Here is a 25,304-nt window from a genome sequence, read left to right as displayed (position 1 = left end):
ACCCCAGCCCGGTGAAAGTGAGTGAGAATGGGGATGGAATGAATGGGGCAAGGCTTTGGGGAAGGGGCAGGGCCTCAGGGAATGGGTGGGGGTAGATCCTAGGTTGTCCTTAGACTCAAAAAGTGATCTTGGGCATAAAGTTGGAGACCACTGATCTAGGCCATCCTTGTCAGGTGTTTGTCTAACCTGCTCTTAAAAAGGATGGAGATTCCACAACTTCCCTAGGCAATTCATGTAGTTGTAAGATGATTACCAACATATTCCATGAAATATTTCAAGATATTTATATCCAAAAAAAGTCAAGACAGTAAACTTCTGATTAAGCCCTTTATTCAGTTAAGTAACCAAAAGGTGAAAGCATTCCTATTCACCACGCTTCTCTTCTGGAGGTGGTTCATACTGAGACAGCTGTAGAATTTAAAAAGGAGTGATTTTGTTAGCTATAGAATGTTAAAAAAACCCTGAAGGCATATTTTACCCCAACAGGAGAGAGGAGTAATTGTTTTATAGCAACCTACAGATAGGTCCACTTATTTTCAGGGACTACAAACATACGCGGTAAACTTTTTTTTGTGGGGGTGAGAGGGAAGAGAAAAACACAATGTATTGTGCAAAAATACAGCTATGGGGGGGAGCTTTTAAAGGTGCAGGGCAGGATTTTCAAAAATTCTTAAGTGACTTATAAAGTCAGGAGATTTCAGCACACAAGATCCATTAAATGCTTGAGAGTTTTTCCCACTGACAAATATTTAATTTCTTACTTTAAAGAAGAGAGGGTTTTACATTGTGATTGCCCAATACTGGCTACTCATGAGTTAGTGTTGGGAAGAATGAGTGTCCTACATTCTTGTATGCTGTACTGAAATATGCTGGAGTAAAATGGTCTGACTACCACCACTAGAATGGGTATTAGCTATTCATGGGACTATTCCAAGGAGTAAAGTTTAAAACAGAGGACAAACCTACCATCAGAACCTTAATCGACAATTCACACTGATTTAGTGATAATTTGGCCACTTAAAATACACCCTGAATTCTCCAATTATAGATACGTATGTATAAAAATTAAGTAGCTGAAGACCAAGTAGATTTCAGAGCCTTTGAAAAGAATCTCTGACATAGGGAAGGTTATGAAAGTAAAGATTAGAATATCTAGAATCTGCCACTCAGTTCAATTTGAATGCACATTTAAGAAATTGAACTGAGTTGTTAGTCATTTTAGAACATGAAGTGTTCTTTTCAATTGAGTGACCCCTCACCAAGAGCCTATCAGGCTTCCCCTTGACCTGAAACTTGCACAAAGTGACACTGCATTATCACTGATGAATACTGACTATTGATACGGTAACTAATACCAGTGTATTTGTCTTTCATTTACATTTTAAGAATATACAGCAATGGAGACTCTTAAATATTTACCTTTGCTTTTAGTTTTTTTGTTTTCTTCCAACACAGCTTCGTATTTTTCTTTCATCTCTGCCACTTCCAGTGGAAGGGCCTCTACTTCTGGATTTTCTGGAGCTGCGGCTCCTATATGATGCTTCAGAAAGCTAATAAAAGTTAAGTGTTTCTTCACTTAAAAATAATAGCCTGAATCTGAATAAACTACAGCACTGGTAGAGCAAGACATAATGGCAGACTGACAAGATACACCAGATGTCAGTTTAAAAAAAATTGTTTGGATTTTTTCTTAAACAGAAAGTGGCAACATGGCTGTCTGCAGGCCCTTTAAACACACAAGGAAGGAGAACAGCAAGGTTTACTTAGCTTGTAAAGAAGACTGAGAAGGGCACTGTTATAAAATAGTATAAAATAAAAGGTGAAAGATGCTCCTTTTATTTAAGAAATTGAACTGAGTTGTTAGTCATTTTAGAACATGAAGTGTTCTTTTCAATTGAGTGACCCCTCACCAAGAGCCTATCAGGCTTCCCCTTGACCTGAAACTTGCACAAAGTGACACTGCATTATCACTGATGAATACTGACTATTGATACGGTAACTAATACCAGTGTATTTGTCTTTCATTTACATTTTAAGAATATACAGCAATGGAGACTCTTAAATATTTACCTTTGCTTTTAGTTTTTTGTTTTCTTCCAACACAGCTTCGTATTTTTCTTTCATCTCTGCCACTTCCAGTGGAAGGGCCTCTATTTCTGGATTTTCTGGAGCTGCGGCTCCTATATGATGCTTCAGAAAGCTAATAAAAGTTAAGTGTTTCTTCACTTAAAAATAATAGCCTGAATCTGAATAAACTACAGCACTGGTAGAGCAAGACATAATGGCAGACTGACAAGATACACCAGATGTCAGTTTAAAAAAAATTGTTTGGATTTTTTCTTAAACAGAAAGTGGCAACATGGCTGTCTGCAGGCCCTTTAAAAACACAAGGAAGGAGAACAGCAAGGTTTACTTAGCTTGTAAAGAAGACTGAGAAGGGCACTGTTATAAAATAGTATAAAATAAAAGGTGAAAAATGCTCCTTTTACCCTCTCCCACAACATAAGAACAAGAGAATACTAAACAGTAAGGCAGAAAATTTTAGACAGTAAATACTTTTGTGTAGTAAGCCCTCATAATTCACTGAGGCAGGAGGTCAAAGAGGAAGCCTGGCAAGATTAAGAAGAACTAGAGAGTTGTCAGCACTAAACATTCTATTCTAGCAGTTATGCAAAATACACTGTTCCAAACTAAGCAGTACACCTGCAAATAAAAGAGAGGCATTCCTAGGCAAATAGCCTTATGGAAAACGTTTAATACTGAAAGGAAGGCAAAAGTCTATTAAACATAAGCCTCTGCACAAAAACAAAACAAAAAACAAAAATTGAACAACAAAAAACAACCTGGGTTAGATAAGCCAAAAGCCTCAGGCTGTTGGTAGAAAGGACTTTATCATGCACTAGTTAAATTTCCAGTTCTCTATTGTACTTGGTTGACTAAGTGCCATTTCCCTAAAATTGCTGCTGTTATTATTTAATATGGAAATAAAATATTTTGGAGACAAACGAGTATCTGCCTTGGACTATGCTTCCATTTTTTGCCTCACACCTGTCTGAAATCAATTCACAGAAGGAAGAAAAAAAGGATACTCCAGTGCATTGTTTGGTTTTTCTGGCTCTTCATATAGGGCTACCAACACTGTAAATAAAAAGCGTCCAACAGTTGAAAGCAGAAGACACCCCAAATTGTTCAATTTCTTAAATGTGCACCAGTAGTCAAAGGTAATACATATGAGACACACACAAAAAAAAGATTACTTCCAGATTAGTATTCTAAAGGTGATGTTTCACTAATTTAAACATTCACACACAAAGATAATTTTGACTATAATAAAAGCTAGGACAATGAACAGGTATTAGTGATTATACAGAGTATTACTGAGAGACTCATGTACATCCAACATAAGCTTTGACAGTTATGTAGCTGGAATTATTTTGAATAAGCATTTTTCCAACAATTCTTTAATCAACTGTAAAGCTAAATATTTGCACTAAATTCTGTATTTACATAAATACAAACATTGCAAGTGACTTTCAAGCAGTTATATTTTTCCATAAACTGATCAAATTAATAGCTATTTAATAATAGTTCCAGGATATATACATTCTCTACCAGTAAAGTGGTTGCCTACTATTGTATTTGTTATTTATCTGAAGTAATCTACACTACAGTTTACAATCAACATAAATTATGTTGCTCAGGGGAGTGAATTAGCCACCCCCCTGAGCAACATAATTTATGCCCAGTTCTGTCCACACCAGCGCTTAAATGTGTCAGCCGGAGAGCTTCTCTTACCGATATAGGTACCACCACTTGGCGAGGGATGGAGTAATTAAGCCAATGGGAGACCTCTCTCCTATCATCTTAGAGCAGCTACACTAGAGACCTTACAGTGGCGCAGCTGCACCACTGTAAGCTCTCTAGCGTAGCCAAAGACAGAATCTCCTTTACTAAGTTTGGAAAAGTCAATATTCTCCTCCATCACCAGGCCTCCTTTACTGGGGGGGGGGGGCAGGGGGAAACAAATCGCACCCACCTGCTGCTTTGCTTCTAGTGTGGAAGCAAGAATCCTAAATGATGTCTCAAGAATGCAGTTGCACTCTTACAGTCCCACCACTTGGCTCCTCCATCACCCATCTATATGTTGTGCTCATTTGCAGGGGAACTCAGTGTTACATTGAGTATGGTACTCAACTAATATTTTGAGTTAACGCAGATGTGCACCAAAGACAACCACCTGGCACGAACTTCTGAAGTATTCATTGTTCAACACTTTGTTGACTGAATCCTCAGAAGAGCCTGAGCCACCAGTTCTCCTGTTTGATTAATACTTAGATTTCTGGACTTGGAATGAAGCCAAAATGAATACAATTTATCACTGTCAGTATGTCTGCAGTTGAGGATTTTTTGTTTTTAAACTGATCAGTGACTGGGAATAGAACACCATTGTTGTAGGTACCAAGTTAATGTATCGTCAACTTAGCCAACACATCTTAACTTCCTAGCCTGGACATTCTCAACACTCGTTCATGTAATTTTGGACTCCAAAACTTCCCTTCCAGGACAAGCGTGTAAGCTACTAGAGTTCACTGTCAGTTAACGGAAGAGTAGCTATATCATCCTTTTAGACTAGTTAGTCAGCAACAACAGCTTTAGAGCCACCAAATGGAGCACACTGATATATCTGAAAGTGGCAAAAACACTAACTTCACTCCACATGCAGTCTTTTTAATGTGAGTAAGTTTAGCTGAAGTGTCCTCCACACTCTAAATATGTATTCACCATGGAGTGGTGAAAGTGAGTAATAGTAAGCTGATCTGTACTCACACCATGTTCCTTAAATGAAAGGACAGAATGTATGTGCAATTTAGCTCCATTCTAAAACATTCACTATCATCTGAAACTTTGTACAGTGGTAGAATATCCCTACCAACTGTGGGACAAACCGAAGTGTATTGAGTCTCCAGATGCTCCATTTTACGGAACAGTTTTGACCTAAATGCTATGGCAGCAGTTAATAAAGCAATTAAACAGAGATTACTTGCTTTCATTTTCATTCAAGGAGAAAATATAAGCTAACTGGAAACATATAAAACAAATGTTTACTATATTAGAAACAAAAAATAAAGAATGGAAAGCTATGAGAACACTTTCTATAATACCCTTTTGTCAGAGTCTACCCTCACTTGAAACTGGGCGGTTTCAAGGTGAGGACCCGCATGTATTCCCCCACCCTAAAATCCTAGGGTAGGTCTCCCCTTTTGCTGCCACCACCCGGTCAATTTCGTGGGCCAGGACACCCCTGTTTCCCCCCTGTCTCCCTTCAAAGACACTCTCTGGGAACACAGATCAATTCACAGAGGAGGAACCTTCCCCCTCCCCCCTCTCTCCAGCCTGCTCTGAAGACAGAGATACCTTGATTCAATTCCTTGAATCTCACACACACAGGGAAGCAGCCCACTTCCCCCCCCCCCTCTCTCCCAGCCACCCTGGAGAGATATACACTGATTCAACTCTGTGAATCACTGAGAGAGAGTGTCTCGGCCCCTTCCCCGATCCACAGTAGAAGGGATTTAATCAAATCTTTATAGAAAGAATTTATTAAAAGAAAAACAAGAAAATACAGAATCTCTATGAGTCCAAGCTGGACACTCATAGGGTATGACCTTGCTACGTTCTGGAGAGAATCCTCTCTCTTTCTCAGTACAAGCAGAATTAAGAATAATCAACAACAAACACACAGAATTGCAAACATAGGATTATTAGATAAGGACACAAAGTATCTTTCTAATACTCACTATCTTGACTAGAAGAAATTAGTTCAGAAAGGTGGAAGCTGGTAGACTTGATTAAAACATCTGGACTCTTGTAATTCCAAACGGCCAAAGACAAAGACCCCCCCAAACAGAGGGAAAAGTTCCCTCCTAGGAGTTTCAAATTCTCTTCCCTGATTGGTCCTCAGGTCAGGTGCCCACCAGGTACTATGCTTTAACCCTTTACTAACTATTCATGACACCTTTGAATTAGTGTATATATCCCATCCAAAAACGAACAAGAATGTTAAGGTTGCACAGTTTAACTTGACTGTCTGCTTGTGAAAATGTATTATGACGCAGACTTTAATTACATAAAAGACTATTCCTGAAACTCAAGATACCATAGGTTTTCTACAAGCTTAAGTATGCACATGCAGGATTTTGTGATATGTTTTCATTAGCATAATCCCTATTTTCTCTCTGACAGACTTCACACAAAAAACCACACAAACCAACAAAAGAAAAACCATGCATGATTTATAGGCTAAGGAACAGCTGAGGAAGTGGATATTTATGCAATTACAAAACTAAAAAGTATATAAAAATATTTAATTCTCTCTCGAGTTATTTGTATATTGTTTGACTTTTAGATTGTGAGCTATACAGGTGATGAGGGCAGGATAAAAACCAACACAGAATTTCTACTGAAGTTGTCAGATTTTCTGTTTGTTCATTCAGAATTTAACCCAGTGGCACCCCAATCTAGATATGGTGATTTGGGTACTTCCACAACACAGATTATAGCCAGCACTGGTAATTAGTCATATTAATATTTTCCATTGAGAGACTCTGGTCAAAAACTATTAAGTTAAAAGTAACTACATTTGGACATTTTATGAGTTGTACTTTTTATTAGTGTCATTTGTGGTTTATAGATCCAAAATCCTTCAGAGATTGTCATAAATCAGTGTAAAAAACATTCTCAACTGTGGGGTGTGCATTGGTTGACCCTGGGGCGGGGGGGGGAGCAGGAGGGGTGCAAGCTCTGGGAGGGCGTTTGGTGCAGGAGAGGGCTCAGGGCTCGGGCAGGGGGTTGGGGTGCAGGAGGGGGTGCTTGGTGCAGGTTCCGGACGGGAAACACTTACCACAGGCAGCTCCCAGGCAGCAGCACAGCAGTGCTCAGGCAGGCTGCTTGCCTGCCATGGCCCCATGCTGCTCCCAGAAGCGCCTGGCTGCTGGCACATCTGTACAGCCCCAGGCAGGGGGGAGAGAGGTGGCTCTGGGGGCAGGCATGGAGACATGCATCCCAGGGGCCGCAGAGACGTATCAGTTTTCAAGTACATAAAAGGCTGTTACAAGGAGGAGGGAGAAAAATTGTTTTTCTTAATCTCTGAGGATAGGACAAGAAGCAATGGGCTTAAATTGCAGTAAGGATGGTTTAGGTTGGACATTAGGAAAAACTTCCCAACTCTCACGGTGGTTAAGCACTGGAATAAATTGCCTAGGGAGGTTGTGGAATCTTCATCATTGTCTAACCTGCTCTTAAATATCTCCAAGCACCTCTCAGGGATTGTCTAAATAATACTTAGTCCTGCCACAAGTGCAGGGGACTGGACTAGATGACCTCTCAAGGTCCCTTCCAGTCCTATGATTCTATGAAGCAGATATGATTGAACTCTAAATAAGTCAGAGGGCTAGACAGCAGGGAGGGAGAGGAGTTGTTCTTGTGCCACCATTGGCACAAGAACAAGTGGATATAAACTGGCCATTAACAAATTTAAACTTGAAATTAGATTAAGGTTTCTAACCAGAGGAATGAAGTTCTGGTACAGCCTTACAAGAGGAGTAGTAGTAGCAAAAAAAACCTTAACTGGTTTCAAGACTGAGCTTGATAAGTTTATTGAGGGGATAGAATGATGAGGTAACCTAAAATGGCACATGGCCCATCTATGTCTGCTATTAACAAATATCTCCAACAGGCAGAGATGGGGCAATAAATGGGGAGAATTCTTTCCTAGTAGTCTGACTAGTGGGTCTTCCCCACATGCTCAGAGTCTAACTGACCACCTTATTTGGGGTCAGGAGGAATTTTCCCATATGAAACTGGCAGAGAGCCTGAGAGAGGAGAGGTTTCACCTTCCAATGGGGCATGGGGCACAGGTCACAAGTTTGAACTAGAGTAAATAGTGGCATCTGTAACTTTTTTTAAATCAAGATTTGAGGACTGCTGAAACTCAGACAGAGGTTATAGGCCTATTGCAGGAGTGAGTGGCTGAGGTTCTGTGGTCCGCGATGTGCAGGTTGTCATACTAGATTATCATGATTGTCGCCTTGAAAGCTATGCAAATGCTACCTGCCTTTAATGCACAGAGGCAAGGACAGAATAGCAATGGGATGGGTGGGGAGGCTTGACAGCAGCAGAGTGGAAGAGGGGCAGGAACCAGAGAGCACAAAGACAGGGTACAAGCAAAGGAGAAGTGTTTACAACTAGAAGCATATTCCCCACCAAAACATAGAATTGAACCCAGAATTATCAAATAACTTCAGAAACACTAGCAAAATGTGTCTCATCCCTCTTTAGTGGTTAGTCCACACAGATTGCTGCTGCTATCAGTTGCTCCATTAGCTTGGGAGAGGTTTCTGCAGTGGACCTAGAGCAGGGGCAGGCAAACTCTTTGGCCTGAGGGCCACATCGGGTTTCAGAAATTGTATGGAGGGCCGGTTAGGGGAAGCTGTGCCTCCCCATACAGGCAGGCATCACTCAGCCCCCGATCCGACCCCCCCCTTTGCTTCTTGCCCCGACAGCCCCCACCAGACGCCTGCCCCATCGAACCCCCCTGCTCCCTGTCCCCTAACCGCCCCCTGCCGCCCCATCCAACCCCTCTCCTTCCTGACTGCCCCATCCAGGACCTCTGCCCCATCCAACCACCCTATTCCCTGCCTTCTGACCGCCCCAACCCCTATCCACACCCCCAGCCCCTGACCACCCCCCAAACTCCCTTTCCCTCTATCCAACCCCCCTCCCCCACTCCTTGCCCCCTTATGGCGCTGCCTGGAGCACCGCAGCACGGCTGCACCATGACAGAGAGCTGCACCGCACAGCACAGAGCACCAGTTTGGGTCAGGCCAGGCTCTGCAGCTGCGCTGCCCCAGGAGCTCGCCACCCAGAGCATTGTGCCAGTGGCACAGTGAGCTGAGGCTGCAGGGGAGGGGCCAGGGGCCAGCCTCCCATGCCAGGAACTCAGGGGCCAACCTAGAGGTCACAAACCTGCCATCAATCCATATGAGGATCAATATGATTCCAGAAGATGGAATTTGGTTAGTTTGTTTCTAAATGTGTAATTAAATAAAAAATATGTTAAAGGAATATTCTGATTGCAGAGAAGTGTCAGGATTAAGGCTGCTTGTGCCCCTTTTTTGCATACAGGAAGATCTGGATGACCTTGTAAACTGGAGTAATAGTAAAAAGTGCAGGGTCATGCATTTAGGGATTAATAACAAGAATTTTGGTTATAAATTGGGGACACACCAGTTGGAAGCAACAGGGGAGGAGAAAGATCTTGGAGTGTTGATTGTGAGCCACCAATGTGATATGGCCGTTAAAAAAGCTAATGCGGTTTTGGAATGCATCAAGCGAGGTATTTCCAGTAAAGATAAGGAGATGTTAGTACAGTTATACAAGGCACTGGTGGGACCTCATCTGGAATACTGTGTGCAGTTCGGGCCTCCCATGTTTAAGAAGGATGAATTCAAACTGAAACAGGTACAGAGAAGGGCTACTAGGATGATCCGAGGAATAGAAAACCTGTCTTATGAAAGGAGACTCAGAGTTTGGCTTGTTTAGCCTAACCAAAAGGCTGAAGGGAGATATGATTGCCCTCTATAAATATATCAGAGGAATAAATACCAGAGAGGGAGAGGAATTATTTAAGCTCAGTACCAATGTGGACACAAGAACAAATGGATATAAACTGGACACTAGGAAGTTTAGACTTGAAATTAGACGAAGGTTTCTAACCATCAGAGGAGTGAAGTTCTGGAACAGCCTTCCAAGGGGAGTAATGGGGGCAAAAGACATATCTGGCTTCAAGACTAAGCTTGATAACTTTGTGGAGGGGATGGTATGATGGGATAGCCTAATTCTGGCAATTAATTGATCTTTGATTATTAGCAGGTAAATATGCCCAATGGTCTGTGATGGGATGTTAGATGGGGGTGGGATCTGAGTTGCTGCAGAGAATTCTTTCCTGGGTGCCAGCTGGTGAGTCTTGCCCACATGCTCAAGGTTTAACTAATCGCCATATTTGTGGTCAGGAACGAATTTTTCTCCAGGGAACATTGGCAGAGGCCCTGGAGGTTTTTTGCCTTCCTCTGCAGTGTGGGGCACGGGTCACTTGTTGGAGGATTCTCTGCACCTTGTGGTCTTTAAGCCATGATTTGAGGACTTCAATAGCTCAGACATAGGTTAGGGGTTTGTTACAGGAGTGGGTGGGTGAGATTCTATGGCCTGCACTGTGCAGGAGGTCAGACTAGATGATCATAATGGTCCCTTCTGACCTTAAGTCTAGGTGCATGACACTCTTTAGTAACATGATTACATACTTTTTTTCACCCTACAAGACTTCTGACTCATTCAGTATACCAGGAATCAAAAAGAACTGTGTAGCGAATGAGGCTTTTGTCTACAAGAACCCTGCCTCCTTTGTTGTAGAGGCTGAATGTTGTGGAGCAAATAAAGCAGAGAATTATAGGGAGAAAAAGGATAGTCTCATGGTTACAGACCTTGAATGCCACCCTGAAGAACTGAATGTTATCCTTACTTCTGCAATGCTGAACAAGTCACTTAAACCAAAACTCACAGGTACCCACTGTGTGGAGTGAGTACCAGGGATCGAGGCCAATGGGTCAGAGTTGCAGAAGTGGGGTGTGCTCAATGCTACAACTGAAATCAAATAGAACTTTGCTTTGAATATATAAAGTGCTACAGAAATAGTAAGTACTCTGAAAAAAATAAGGCCTGACCCACAGGATTCTCAACGAGGGCTACTGGTCACCTACCACCTGACAATACTGGGCGGCGAGGGTGCCCGGAGAGCAGCTGCTAGAGAATGGCCCTGCACCCGCTTGCAACCAAGGGCAAGAGAACACGGACCTTTGCTCCCTGCGCGGCGCAGGGGGAGCATTTCCCTTCCCCCACGCTGGGGGCAGCGACACGGAGCATTTACCTTTGGTGAGCGTGTCCAGCACCCCGGATTTCTCCAGGTAGCGGCGGAACTGCTCCCGCTTAGACTCCGTGGCCTGAGGGAAGGATGGGAACAAGGTTAGCGCGGGCCGGGGCGAGGCAGCCCGGGGTCGGCGAGCCGGCTTCGCCCGGGCCTGTCTGAGAAGGGCGCAGAGGCAGCCAGCGGGACACCGAGACTCCGCGGTGGAGGAGGGGGGACCAAGAGAGGGCGGTGGGTTCCGGGGAGAAGTTGCAGCCCCGCACATTGTAATGCGCCATCCCCGCCCGCTCCGCACCGAGTCGCTCTAACGACTGGGCCGCGCTTGCGCCCTGGGTCTTTTACGGGAGGGAGGGGAAGACACGCAGCGTCCCATCAGTCACCATGGAGACGGGAATACACGGCCCTGCCCCTCCCCCAACTTCTTTTTGGCGTCCTTCCTTGCGCCTTTCCGCGACCTGTCTCTGATCCACTCTTCTCCCCCACTTCCGCACGTTCTCCCGGCTTCCTACCGCAGGCCCTGCCCAGCCCCGCCCCCTTCCCCCGCCCGGCCACTCAGCTCCCTTCTCCCGCCTTCCCTCAGGCCCTGCCCAGCCCCCTTCTCCCTCCCACTCAGCTCCCTTCTCCCCTCAGGTCGTGCCCAGCTCAGCCCCCTTCCCCCGCCTGGCCACTCAGCTCCCTTCTCCCTTCTCCCCTCAGGCCGTGCCCAGCCCAGCCCCCTTCTCCTCGCCCGGCCACTCAGCTCCCTTCTCCCGCCTTCCCTCAGGCCCTGCCCAGCCCCCTTCTCCCTCCCACTCAGCCCCCTTCTCCCCTCAGGCCGTGCCCAGCCCAGCCCCCTTCTCCTCGCCGCCCGCCTGGCCACTCTTCCCCCTTTTCCCCTCAGGCCGTGCCCAGCTCAGCCCCTTTCCCCCGCCTGGCCACTCAGCTCCCTTCTCCCCTCAGGCCGTGCCCAGCTCAGACCCCTTCTCCTCGCCGCCTGCTTGGCCAGTCAGTCCCCTTCTCCCCTCAGGCCGTGCCCAGCTCAGCCCCTTTCCCCCGCCTGGCCACTCAGCTCCCTTCTCCCCTCAGGCCGTGCCCAGACCAGCCCCCTTCTCCTCGCCGCCCGCCTGGCCACTCAGCTCCCTTCTCCCCTCAGGCCGTGCCCAGCCCAGCCCCCTTCTCCTCGCCGCCCGCCTGGCCACTCAGCTCCCTTCTCCCCTCAGGCCGTGCCCAGCCCAGCCCCCTTCTCCTCGCCGCCCGCCTGGCCACTCTTCCCCCTTCTCCCCTCAGGCCGTGCCCAGCTCAGCCCCCTTCCCCCGCCTGGCCACTCAGCTCCCTTCTCCCTTCTCCCCTCAGGCCGTGCCCAGCCCAGCCCCCTTCTCCTCGCCTGGCCACTCAGCTCCCTTCTCCCGCCTTTCCTCAGGCCCTGCCCAGCCCCCTTCTCCCTCCCACTCAGCCCCCTTCTCCCCTCAGGCCGTGCCCAGCTCAGCCCCCTTCTCCTCGCCGCCTGCCTGGCCACTCTTCCCCCTTCTCCCCTCAGGCCGTGCCCAGCTCAGCCCCCTTCCCCCACCTGGCCACTCAGCTCCCTTCTCCCCTCAGGCCGTGCCCAGCTCAGCCCTTCTCCTCGCCGCCTGCTTGGGCCAGTCAGTCCCCTTCTCCCCTCAGGCCGTGCCCAGCCCAGAACCCTTCTCCTCGCTGCCCGCCTGGCCACTCTTCCCCCTTCTCCCCTCAGGCCGTGCCCAGCTCAGCCCCCTTCCCCCGCCTGGCCACTCTTCCCCCTTCTCCCCTCAGGCCGTGCCCAGCCCAGCCCCCTTCTCCTCGCCGCCCGCCTGGCCACTCAGCTCCCTTCTCCCCTCAGGCCGTGCCCAGCCCAGCCCCCTTCTCCTCGCCGCCCGCCTGGCCACTCAGCTCCCTTCTCCCCTCAGGCCGTGCCCAGCCCAGCCCCCTTCTCCTCGCTGCCCGCCTGGCCACTCTTCCCCCTTCTCCCCTCAGGCCGTGCCCAGCTCAGCCCCCTTCCCCCGCCTGGCCACTCTTCCCCCTTCTCCACTCAGGCCGTGCCCAGCACAGCCCCCTTCTCCTCGCCGCCCGCCTGGCCACTCAGCTCCCTTCTCCCCTCAGGCCGTGCCCAGCCCAGGCCCCTTCTCCTCGCCGCCCGCCTGGCCACTCAGCTCCCTTCTCCCCTCAGGCTGTGCCCAGCCCAGCCCCCTTCTCCTCGCCGCCCGCCTGGCCACTCTTCCCCCTTCTCCCCTCAGGCCGTGCCCAGCACAGCCCCCTTCCCCGGCCTGGCCACTCAGCTCCCTTCTCCCCTCAGGCCGTGCCCAGCCCAGCCCCCTTCTCCCCGCCGCCTGCTTGGCCACTCAGCCCCCTTCTCCCCTCAGGCCGTGCCCAGCCCAGCCCCCTTCTCGCCTGGCCACTCAGCTCCCTTCTCCCGCCTTTCCTCAGGCCCTGCCCAGCCCCCTTCTCCCTCCCACTCAGCTCCCTTCTCCCCTCAGGCCGTGCCCAGCTCAGCCCCCTTCTCCTCGCCGCCTGCTTGGGCAGTCAGTCCCCTTCTCCCCTCAGGCCCTGCCCAGCCCAGCCCAGCCCCCTTCTCCTCGCCGCCCGCCTGGCCACTCTTCCCCCTTCTCCCCTCAGGCCGTGCCCAGCTCAGCCCCCTTCCCCTGCCTGGCCACTCAGCTCCCTTCTCCCTTCTCCCCTCAGGTCGTGCCCAGCCCAGCCCCCTTCTCCTCGCCTGGCCACTCAGCTCCCTTCTCCCGCCTTTCCTCAGGCCCTGCCCAGCCCCCTTCTCCCACCCACTCAGCCCCCTTCTCCCCTCAGGCCGTGCCCAGCCCAGCCCCCTTCTCCTCGCCGCCTGCCTGGCCACTCTTCCCCCTTCTCCCCTCAGGCCATGCCCAGCTCAGCCCCCTTCCCCCGCCTGGCCACTCAGCTCCCTTCTCCTCGCCGCCTGTTTGGCCAATCAGTCCCCTTCTCCCCTCAGGCCGTGCCCAGCCCAGCCCCCTTCTCCTCGCTGCCCGCCTGGCCACTCTTCCCCCTTCTCCCCTCAGGCCGTGCCCAGCTCAGCCCCCTTCTCCTCGCCGCGTGCTTGGCCAGTCAGTCCCCTTCTCCCCTCAGGCCGTGCCCAGCCCAGCCCCCTTCTCCTCGCTGCCCGCCTGGCCACTCTTCCCCCTTTTCCCCTCAGGCCGTGCCCAGCTCAGCCCCCTTCCCCCGCCTGGCCACTCAGCTCCCTTCTCCCCTCAGGCTGTGCCCAGCTCAGCCCCCTTCTCCCCGCCGCCTGCTTGGCCACTCAGCCCTCTTCTCCCCTCAGGCCGTGCCCAGCCCAGCCCCCTTCTCCTCGCCTGGCCACTCAGCTCCCTTCTCCCGCCTTTCCTCAGGCCCTGCCCAGCCCCCTTCTCCCTCCCACTCAGCCCCCTTCTCCCCTCAGGCCGTGCCCAGCCCAGCCCCCTTCTCCTCGCCGCCCGCCTGGCCACTCTTCCCCCTTCTCCCCTCAGGCCGTGCCCAGCTCAGCCCCCTTCCCCCGCCTGGCCACTCAGCTCCCTTCTCCCCTCAGGCCGTGCCCAGCTCAGCCCCCTTCTCCTCGCCGCCTGCTTGGCCAGTCAGTCCCCTTCATCCCTCAGGCCGTGCCCAGCCCAGCCCCCTTCTCGCCGCCCGCCTGGCCACTCTTCCCCCTTCTCCCCTCAGGCCGTGCCCAGCCCAGCCCCCTTCTCCTCGCCGCCCGCCTGGCCACTCAGCTCCCTTCTCCCCTCAGGCCGTGCCCAGCCCAGCCCCCTTCTCCCCGCCGCCTGCTTGGCCAGTCAGCCCCCTTCTCCCCTCAGGCCGTGCCCCCTTCTCCTCGCCTAGCCACTCAGCTCCCTTCTCCCGCCTTTCCTCAGGCCCTGCCCATCCCCCTTCTCCCGCCCACTCAGCCCCCTTCTCCCCTCAGGCCGTGCCCAGCCCAGCCCCCTTCTCCTCGCGGCCCGCCTGGCCACTCTTCCCCCTTCTCCCCTCAGGCCGTGCCCAGCTCAGCCCCCGCCCCCCTCCCGGCCACTCAGCTCCCTTCTCCCCTCAGGCCGTGCCCAGCACAGCCCCCTTCTCCCCGCCGCCTGCTTGGCCACTCAGCCCCCTTCTCCCCTCAGGTCGTGCCCAGCCCAGCCCCCTTCTCCTCGCCTGGCCACTCAGCTCCCTTCTCCCGCCTTTCCTCAGGCCCTGCCCAGCCCCCTTCTCCCTCCCACTCAGCCCCCTTCTCCCCTCAGGCCGTGCCCAGCCCAGCCCAGCCCCCTTCTCCTCGCCGCCCGCCTGGCCACTCTTCCCCCTTCTCCCCTCAGGCCGTGCCCAGCTCAGCCCCCTTCCCCCGCCTTGCCACTCAGCTCCCTTCTCCCCTCAGGCCGTGCCCAGCTCAGCCCCCTTCTCCTCGCCGCCTGCTTGGCCAGTCAGTCCCCTTCTCCCCTCAGGCCCTGCCCAGCCCAGCCCCCTTCTCCTCGCCGCCCGCCTGGCCACTCTTCCCCCTTCTCCCCTCAGGCCGTGCCCAGCTCAGCCCCCTTCCCCTGCCTGGCCACTCAGCTCCCTTCTCCCTTCTCCCCTCAGGTCGTGCCCAGCCCAGCCCCCTTCTCCTCGCCTGGCCACTCAGCTCCCTTCTCCCGCCTTTCCTCAGGCCCTGCCCAGCCCCCTTCTCCCTCCCACTCAGCCCCCTTCTCCCCTCAGGCCGTGCCCAGCCCAGCCCCCTTCTCCTCGCCGCCTGCCTGGCCACTCTTCCCCCTTCTCCCCTCAGGCCGTGCCCAGCTCAGCCCCCTTCCCCCGCCTGGCCACTCAGCTCCCTTCTCCTCGCCGCCTGTTTGGCCAATCAGTCCCCTTCTCCCCTCAGGCTGTGCCCAGCCCAGCCCCCTTCTCCACGCAGCCCGCCTGGCCACTCTTCCCCCTTCGCCCCTCAGGCCGTGCCCAGCTCAGCCCCCGTCCCCCGCCTGGCCACTCAGCTCCCTTCTCCCCTCAGGCCGTGCCCAGCTCAGCCCCCTTCTCCCCGCCGCCTGCTTGGCCACTCAGCCCCCTTCTCCCCTCAGGCCGTGCCCAGCCCAGCCCCCTTCTCCTCGCCTGGCCACTCAGCTCCCTTCTCCCGCCTTTCCTCAGGCCCTGCCCAGCCCCCTTCTCCCTCCCACTCAGCCCCCTTCTCCCCTCAGGCCGTGCCCAGCCCAGCCCTCTTCTCCTCGCCGCCCGCCTGGCCACTCAGCTCCCTTCTCCCCTCAGGCCGTGCCCAGCTTAGCCCCCTTCCCCCGCCTGGCAACTCAGCTCCCTTCTCCCCTCAGGTCGTGCCCAGCCCAGCCCCCTTCTCCTCGCCTGGCCACTCAGCTCCCTTCTCCCGCCTTTCCTCAGGCCCTGCCCAGCCCCCTTCTCCCTCCCACTCAGCCCCCTTCTCCCCTCAGGCCGTGCCCAGCCCAGCCCCCTTCTCCTCGCCGCCCGCCTGGCCACTCAGCTCCCTTCTCCCATCAGGCCGTGCCCAGCTCAGCCCCCTTCCCCTGCCTGGCCACTCAGCTCCCCTCTCCCTTCTCCCCTCAGGTGGTGCCCAGCCCAGCCCCCTTCTCCTCGCCTGGCCACTCAGCTCCCTTCTCCCGCCTTTCCTCAGGCCCTACCCAGCCCCCTTCTCCCTCCCACTCAGCCCCCTTCTCCCCTCAGGCCGTGCCCAGCCCAGCCCCCTTCTCCTCGCCGCCCGCCTGGCCACTCTTCCCCCTTCTCCCCTCAGGCCGTGCCCAGCTCAGCCCCCTTCCCCCGCCTGGCCACTCAGCTCCCTTCTCCCCTCAGGCCGTGCCCAGCTCAGCCCCCTTCTCCTCGCCGCCTGTGTGACGTTATTGATATAAATGGGGACCATATAGAACATGGGTTGCAACCAAGGTCCTGTAGTGGCACCAAATCCTAAGTAAAGGGGGTCATATAAGGTGTCTAAGACCAGGTTCTGGGTTGCTGATTATAATTATGCTGTCTATATGTCTGTATCATTTTTAGTTGAAGTTATGAATGTTGGCTCTATGCTGTCTGTATTTCAAGTTTGTGCTGTGCTTCTGGGGGAAGCCTCCCAGACAAGCTGGTGTTAGCTCTGCCTAGCCTGTTTGATGGCCCATTAAGGACCATTAAGGACACAATGGACCCATGGAGAGAAGGCAGACACGCCTTGTGACTCAGCAAAGTATGCAGGGACTGGCCCATGTGACTCCAGGCTCCATCTTGCTGTAAATTTCCACAGTGAAGACAAAGAGATTCTTACACCTGGAAAGGCCTATATAAGGCTGATGCTTCATCTCCATCTTGTCTTCAATCCTGCTTCTGACCTCTGGAGGGATTTTGCTACAAACTGGAGCTCTACACAAGGGACTGAATGACCCATCCCAGCGGGGGATGTTCCAGAGACTCAATTTGAACCTGCAGTTTACTCCATCTCTGCTGCAAGCCTAAACTAAGAACTTTGCCATTACTGTATGTAATTGATTCCATTTAACCAATTCTACCTCTCATCTCTACCTTTTTCCCTTTGTAAATAAACCTTTAGATTTTAGATTCTAAAGGATTGGCAACAGCGTGATTTGTGGGTAAGATCTGATGTGTATATTGACCTGGGTCTGGGGCTTGGTCCTTTGGGATCGAGGGAACCTTTTTCTTTTATTGGGGTGTTGGTTTTCATAACCATTCATCCCCAGGACGAGTGCACTGGTGGTGATGCTGGGAGACTGGAGTGTCTAAGGAAATTGCTTGTGTGACTTGTGGTTAGCCAGTGGGGTGAGACCAAAGTCCTTTTTGTCTGGCTGGTTTGGTTTGCCTTAGAGGTGGAAAAACCCCAGCCTAGGGCTGTGACTGCCCAGTTTAAGCAATTGGTCCTGATTTGGCACTCTCAGTTGGGTCCCGCCAGAATCGCTCCGTCACAGTGGCGTAGTCGTGCTTGGATCCACAGAACCAGGTCAATTAAGTTTTGGGTCAGAACCCCACGCTATCCAAATTTTAACTTTGGGATTGAGAGTTTGGTTGGTTAAAGATCAGTGACCATGAGACAGAGAGCATCAGGAAAAGCAAGGAAACTGCAAGCCTTGAGAGACAGCCTGCAGTTTGATTATGAGCAAGAACTGGCAGAAATTCGAATGGAGAAAGAGGCTGATGAGAGAAAGAAAGAAGTTGCTAAGAGAGAAGAAAAAGCTCGTAAGAGGCGTCTGGAGCTGCTGGCTGCTGAGGAGAAAACTCGACAGATGCAACAGGAGACAGCTAGACTCCAAATCCAAGTCAAAAAAGCAATGGAAGAACAGCAGAGACTGTATCCTCTTGAAAGTCCAGTTTGTAACAATGTTGGTATGTTGTATAACTCTGAGCAGTTGTCTGGGGGTAACCAAATGTACCCCAACAATGCCACCTTTTATGTCAATGCTGTTACTGTGTGTTCAGTAGGGGGTGGCCCCATAAATTGTGCCAGTGCTATGGATGGGAATGGTAATGGAAAATTCATAGAGTGTGTAGAAGTCAATGGTAAAAGCTGTTTAGGGCAAATTATGGCTTCTAACATCACTCTTGTTAGAGCAGATCTGGTCAAAGAGGAAGATTATTTACCAAATCAGAGTGTGAATGTTGTAATCCTCTGTGAGTTTACTGTCCGTGTGCCTTTAGCCAGAATCCACCTTGAGTGGAATGGGGCTCAGCATGAAGTGATAGCTGGCGTCAGGAAGTTATTGCCTAAAGATCTTTTAATTGGGGAAAATGTTAAAGCTTTGTTCAATCCAGGTAGCCAGTCACAGGAGAGGAATAATCTTAAACCTGTGTCTATTGTGAGCAATAATTTGCCTGAGGTGGGTTGCTCCAAAGGTTTGTCTGTGCAAAAAAGCAGTGTGTCTGGAAATGAAGTTTCTGAATGTCTGTCTAATGTCTCAGAAGTTAATCTGGAGTTAGATCAAGAGCAGAAAGATCTCATTGGGGAGGAAAATGTTTCTCAGGAGCAGATTAAAGTAGATGGTCAGGTTAAAGCCCTAACTAAGGAAGGAGAGGGTAAATTTGTGATAGGTAATGGATTGGTGGCTAGTGCAGCTTGTAGAAGTAAACCTGAAATGGGTAACTGTGATTTGCTAAAAGTAGCTCAGTGTAGTGAAAAGAGCAGCAGCTTATCTGTTGGGAGTGGCAATGTGCCTGGTAGGGAAAGTTTGGAGGAGCCTAGGCAGCCTTGTGAGCTGATGGCTTTGTCTAATCAGCAGTTTGGGAAGGGAGGGATAGTGGAAGATGAGTGTCCATATCCCTTACCTGTTTCCTGTGTGGAGAAATGTGACAGTGGAGGGAATGTGCCTGTCTCTGTCAGGAGTATTGACTTGCCTATGAAGGAAGCTACCCCAGTCTCCAAGCAGTTGTCTGTGAACAGCCCTGTGTGCTGGGACGAGGGAAATGAAATCCCAAGCTGTGTGTCTGGTGAAGGAGAATGTGTCTCCGGCTCTTCTGTGTCTGTGGAGCAAACAGAAGGGGCCTTTCAGCCTGTGATGGTTGAGGGTGATTCAGTTGTCTCGAAGTTGGTTGTAAATACAGCTAAAGCCCAGGAAGGGAATGGTCCTGAGTTTGTGTCTGCTGGGGAAAATGGCACTGTGACTAGGTTGCATCCAGTTAGTGTCTTAGCAAAATCCCAGAGAACAGACAATTCTGGTGCTTGTAGTTTGCCAGTTGCTAATGTGTGGTTGGAAAAGGGTGTAGCAACTCTGTCTGATCAGGGTGATACCCTAGCCAGGGCACAAGGAGAGCATGAAGGTGATTTAATGGTGTTACTTACTGACAGTTTGACAACTTGTAGCAAGAAGGAAAAGATTCCTGAACTTGTTCATGGCCAAGGGAAGGAGACTGCTTCTGACCTGTTATCTAGAAAGTCTGTAGGTGTGCCTAAAAGGGGATTGTGTAGAAATCCGCCTGTGGGGCCTGAAGTGAGTCTAAGTGTAGGTGAGACCCAGAAAGCGGCTGTGGTTGCTCAGGGAAGTGTTCCTGTAAAGCAAGCCCTAGGTGGAGAGGGGAAGGGCAGAATTTCTGTGAGGGGTGAATTGCTGCTTAGAGAAGCTCCTAGGGAAAGGAATCCTCATGGTAGCCTGTGCAAGCAGTTTACTGCAACTGAAGGGTGTAAAAGTGATTTAATCAGGGAAGTTTCAGTTCCTAACAGCCAGAAATTTTCTGTTGTGAATGGATCCACTGACTTTCCTTTTGAAAGATCCAGTGTGGGCAGCTTTGAAAAGGTCTCAGGTGGAGTAGAAGCTGTTAAGGAAGTTGAGCAGCCCTATAACCACCTGGCTGTGTGTAGCCAGCTTGTTGGGGAGACAATGCTGTTGGGACAGGAATGTCTCCATGCTGAATCGGTAAGTGAGCAGTCTGTGCTTCAGGATCTGAGGACAGATTCAGTTACTGGTTTTTCAAAGCAGAACAGTTTTATGGCTGAATGCTTGAGGAGGCAGGGGAGAGCAAGCCAGCTCTCACCCTCAGACTCTTTGGATTTGTGTGGTATCTCTGTTAGACAAAGTCCAGCCGTGGAATCCATAGCAGCTAAGAAGTTAAAAGCTAGTGTCTGTGTTGATGCGAATTACTTGGCTGGCAGGGAGAAGAAAGACTTGCTAATAGCTGTTAGCACAGAGGGCCCACCCCATCAGGCAGTGATCTCTGTTAAGCAAGAGAAATCAGGGTTTAATCCTAAAGGACAAGAAGGAAAGAGAAGACTGAATTTTGCAAAGGGAACTCACAGGTTAACCCTAAAAGGCCCAAACTCCAATGGTATTGAGCCAAGGATGTGGCATGACAAACATGTTTGTAGATGGACACTTGCAATCAATTTGTTGTTATTGCTAATGCTAACTGTAACAATGTATAATGTGCCTAATCTTTTGGAAAATCCCTTGAACATGTTGAAAGGAATACATGAAAACCCACTTTATGTTAAAGGGCCTTGCTATACAGATGTTTCACAGTTAATGCCTGTAAACAGTGTTGGAACTTTTCACAGGGGAAAATACATTCCAGACCTGATGTGCTGTATGAAAGGGGAAACTGAGGCACACTACCATATTGCTTTCATGGCTAAATGCCGAAAGTCCTGTACTATGAACAACATCAATATCTACATTGGTTTAATGTTAATTGGGTTCAAAACATTGGCCAAAGCTGGTATGGATAAAGTAGCTGTTTTCTTTAGCTCTTGGCAAGATCACCTGAAACATACAGGAACCATGCTGCAAAAGCTAACCAAGTTATACCTTAAGTTTGTAAAAAGATTCATTCATGTTATTGAACATGACTTTGATAAACCATTTCGGTTATACACTGGTACGGCCTCTAGCCCAACACTAGCTGTAGTGAGACAGACCCAAGGAAAGGGGGCTCTTGGGATGCAGTCAGCGATGTTTTGTCATCCCTTCCTGCATCAATTTTGCGTTGGGGGTGTGACGTTATTGATATAAATGGGGACCATATAGAACATGGGTTGCAACCAAGGTCCTGTAGTGGCACCAAATCCTAAGTAAAGGGGGTCATATAAGGTGTCTAAGACCAGGTTCTGGGTTGCTGATTATAATTATGCTGTCTATATGTCTGTATCATTTTTAGTTGAAGTTATGAATGTTGGCTCTATGCTGTCTGTATTTCAAGTTTGTGCTGTGCTTCTGGGGGAAGCCTCCCAGACAAGCTGGTGTTAGCTCTGCCTAGCCTGTTTGATGGCCCATTAAGGACCATTAAGGACACAATGGACCCATGGAGAGAAGGCAGACACGCCTTGTGACTCAGCAAAGTATGCAGGGACTGGCCCATGTGACTCCAGGCTCCATCTTGCTGTAAATTTCCACAGTGAAGACAAAGAGATTCTTACACCTGGAAAGGCCTATATAAGGCTGATGCTTCATCTCCATCTTGTCTTCAATCCTGCTTCTGACCTCTGGAGGGATTTTGCTACAAACTGGAGCTCTACACAAGGGACTGAATGACCCATCCCAGCGGGGGATGTTCCAGAGACTCAATTTGAACCTGCAGTTTACTCCATCTCTGCTGCAAGCCTAAACTAAGAACTTTGCCATTACTGTATGTAATTGATTCCATTTAACCAATTCTACCTCTCATCTCTACCTTTTTCCCTTTGTAAATAAACCTTTAGATTTTAGATTCTAAAGGATTGGCAACAGCGTGATTTGTGGGTAAGATCTGATGTGTATATTGACCTGGGTCTGGGGCTTGGTCCTTTGGGATCGAGGGAACCTTTTTCTTTTATTGGGGTGTTGGTTTTCATAACCATTCATCCCCAGGACGAGTGCACTGGTGGTGATGCTGGGAGACTGGAGTGTCTAAGGAAATTGCTTGTGTGACTTGTGGTTAGCCAGTGGGGTGAGACCAAAGTCCTTTTTGTCTGGCTGGTTTGGTTTGCCTTAGAGGTGGAAAAACCCCAGCCTAGGGCTGTGACTGCCCAGTTTAAGCAATTGGTCCTGATTTGGCACTCTCAGTTGGGTCCCGCCAGAATCGCTCCGTCACAGCCTGCTTGGCCAGTCAGTCCCCTTCTCCCCTCAGGCCGTGCCCAGCCCAGCCCCCTTCTCGCCGCCCGCCTGGCCACTCAGCTCCCTTCTCCCCTCAGGCCGTGCCCAGCTCAGCCCCCTTCTCCTCGCCGCGTGCTTGGCCAGTCAGTCCCCTTCTCCCCTCAGGCCGTGCCCAGCCCAGCCCCCTTCTCCTCGCTGCCCGCCTGGCCACTCTTCCCCCTTTTCCCCTCAGGCCGTGCCCAGCTCAGCCCCCTTCCCTCGCCTGGCCACTCAGCTCCCTTCTCCCCTCAGGCTGTGCCCAGCTCAGCCCCCTTCTCCCCGCCGCCTGCTTGGCCACTCAGCCCCCTTCTCCCCTCAGGCCGTGCCCAGCCCAGCCCCCTTCTCCTCGCCTGGCCACTCAGCTCCCTTCTCCCGCCTTTCCTCAGGCCCTGCCCAGCCCCCTTCTCCCTCCCACTCAGCCCCCTTCTCCCCTCAGGCCGTGCCCAGCCCAGCCCCCTTCTCCTCGCCGCCTGCCTGGCCACTCTTCCCCCTTCTCCCCTCAGGCCGTGCCCAGCTCAGCCCCCTTCCCCCGCCTGGCCACTCAGCTCCCTTCTCCCCTCAGGCCGTGCCCAGCTCAGCCCCCTTCTCCTCGCCGCCTGCTTGGCCAGTCAGTCCCCTTCTCCCCTCAGGCCGTGCCCAGCCCAGCCCCCTTCTCGCCGCCCGCCTGGCCACTCTTCCCCCTTCTCCCCTCAGGCCGTGCCCAGCCCAGCCCCCTTCTCCTCGCCGCCCGCCTGGCCACTCAGCTCCCTTCTCCCCTCAGGCCGTGCCCAGCCCAGCCCCCTTCTCCTCGCCGCCCGCCTGGCCACTCAGCTCCCTTCTCCCCTCAGGCCGTGCCCAGCCCAGCCCCCTTCTCCTCGCCGCCCTCCGGGCCACTCAGCTCCCTTCTCCCCTCAGGCCGTGCCCAGCCCAGCCCCCTTCTCCTCGTCTCCCGCCTGGCCACTCTTCCCCCTTCTCCCCTCAGGCCGTGCCCAGCCCAGCCCCCTTCTCCCCGCCGCCTGCTTGGCCACTCAGCCCCCTTCTCCCCTCAGGCCGTGCCCAGCCCAGCCCCCTTCTCCTCGCCTAGCCACTCAGCTCCCTTCTCCCGCCTTTCCTCAGGCCCTGCCCAGCCCCCTTCTCCCTCCCACTCAGCCCCCTTCTCCCCTCAGGCCGTGCCCAGCCCAGCCCCCTTCTCCTCGCCGCCCACCTGGCCACTCAGCTCCCTTCTCCCCTCAGGCCGTGCCCAGCTCAGACCCCTTCCCCCGCCTGGCCACTCAGCTCCCTTCTCCCTTCACCCCTCAGGTCGTGCCCAGCCCAGCCCCCTTCTCCTCGCCTGGCCACTCAGCTCCCTTCTCCCGCCTTTCCTCAGGCCCTGCCCCGCCCCCAGCTCCCGCCCCCTCAGCCCCCGTCGCCCCGCCGGCCGTGCCCAGCCCAGCCCCCTTCTCCTCGCCGCCCGCCTGGCCACTCAGCTCCCTTCTCCCCTCAGGTCGTGCCCAGCCCAGCCCCCTTCTCCTCGCCTGGCCAGTCAGCTCCCTTCTCCCGCCTTTCCTCAGGCCCTGCCCAGCCCCCTTCTCCCTCCCACTCAGCCCCCTTCTCCCCTCAGGCCGTGCCCAGCCCAGCCCCCTTCTCCTCGCCGCCTGCCTGGCCACGCTTCCCGCTTCTCCCCTCAGGCCGTGCCCAGCTCAGCCCCCTTCGCCCGCCTGGCCACTCAGCTCCCTTCTCCCCTCAGGCCGTGCCCAGCTCAGCCCCCTTCTCCTCGCCGCCTGCTTGGCTAGTCAGTCCCCTTCTCCCCTCAGGCCGTGCCCAGCCCAGCCCCCTTCTCCTCGCTGCCCGCCTGGCCACTCTTCCCCCTTCTCCCCTCAGGCCGTGCCCAGCTCAGCCCCCTTCCCCCGCCTGGCCACTCAGCTCCCTTCTCCCCTCAGGCCGTGCCCAGCTCAGCCCCCTTCTCCCCGCCGCCTGCTTGGCCACTCAGCCCCCTTCTCCCCTCAGGCTGTGCCCAGCCCAGCCCCCTTCTCCTCGCCTGGCCACTCAGCTCCCTTCTCCCGCCTTTCCTCAGGCCCTGCCCAGCCCCCTTCTCCCTCCCACTCAGCCCCCTTCTCCCCTCAGGCCGTGCCCAGCCCAGCCCCCTTCTCCTCGCCGCCCGCCTGGCCACTCAGCTCCCTTCTCCCCTCAGGCCGTGCCCAGCTCAGCCCCCTTCCCCCGCCTGGCCACTCAGCTCCCTTCTCCCTTCTCCCCTCAGGTCGTGCCCAGCCCAGCCCCCTTCTCCTCGCCTGGCCACTCAGCTCCCTTCTCCCGCCTTTCCTCAGGCCCTGCCCAGCCCCCTTCTCCCTCCCACTCAGCCCCCTTCTCCCCTTAGGCCGTGCCCAGCCCAGCCCCCTTCTCCTCGCTGCCCGCCTGGCCACTCTTCCCCCTTCTCCCCTCAGGCCGTGCCCAGCTCAGCCCCCTTCTCCCCGCCGCCTGCTTGGCCACTCAGCCCCCTTCTCCCCTCAGGTCGTGCCCAGCCCAGCCCCCTTCTCCTCGCCTGGCCACTCAGCTCCCTTCTCCCGCCTTTCCTCAGGCCCTGCCCAGCCCCCTTCTCCAGCCCACTCAGCCCCCTTCTCCCCTCAGGCCTTGGCCAGCGCGGCCCCCTTCTCCCCGCCGCCTGCCTGGCCACTCTGCCCCCTTCTCCCCTCCGGCCGTGCCCAGCTCAGCCCCCTTCCCCCGCCTGGCCACTCAGCTCCCTTCTCCCCTCAGGCCGTGCCCAGCTCAGCCCCCTTCTCCTCGCCGCCTGCTTGGCCAGTCAGTCCCCTTCTCCCCTCAGGCCCTGCCCAGCCCAGCCCCCTTCTCCTCGCCGCCCGCCTGGCCACTCTCCCCCTTCTCCCCTCAGGCCG

General features: G+C 53.0%; 1 protein-coding gene across 1 annotated transcript; it reads right to left on the bottom strand.

Annotated features, from left to right (window-relative positions):
* Nucleotides 1–313: 313 nt before the first annotated feature.
* On the bottom strand, nucleotides 314–11,243 carry LOC123358130 (c-Myc-binding protein-like). The gene is made up of 4 exons (XM_045000869.1): nucleotides 10,982–11,243; nucleotides 3,090–3,138; nucleotides 2,071–2,200; nucleotides 314–408 (listed from the first exon to the last, which is right to left on the bottom strand). Exons 1-4 carry the CDS (start codon nucleotides 11,241–11,243, stop codon nucleotides 364–366), a joined length of 486 nt encoding a protein of 161 aa, XP_044856804.1. The 3' UTR covers nucleotides 314–363.
* Nucleotides 11,244–25,304: the final 14,061 nt, after the last annotated feature.

The sequence above is a fragment of the Mauremys mutica genome, unplaced genomic scaffold, assembly GCF_020497125.1.
Source record: "Mauremys mutica isolate MM-2020 ecotype Southern unplaced genomic scaffold, ASM2049712v1 001469F_np12_obj, whole genome shotgun sequence".
NCBI lineage: Eukaryota > Metazoa > Chordata > Testudines > Geoemydidae > Mauremys > Mauremys mutica.
This window is presented reverse-complemented; position numbering and strand designations above follow the sequence as displayed.

Excerpts from the sequence above, each read along its gene's own strand:
- LOC123358130 (XM_045000869.1), bottom strand. The coding sequence starts at position 11,243 with ATGTGCGGGGCTGCAACTTCTCCCCGGAACCCACCGCCCTCTCTTGGT. Across the intron at positions 2,201-3,089 it reads AAACCAAACAATGCACTGGA|CTTTCTGAAGCATCATATAG; the intron begins GTATCCTTTTTT and ends AACTTTTATTAG. Across the intron at positions 409-2,070 it reads ACAAAAAACTAAAAGCAAAG|CTGTCTCAGTATGAACCACC; the intron begins GTAAATATTTAA and ends TAAATTCTACAG.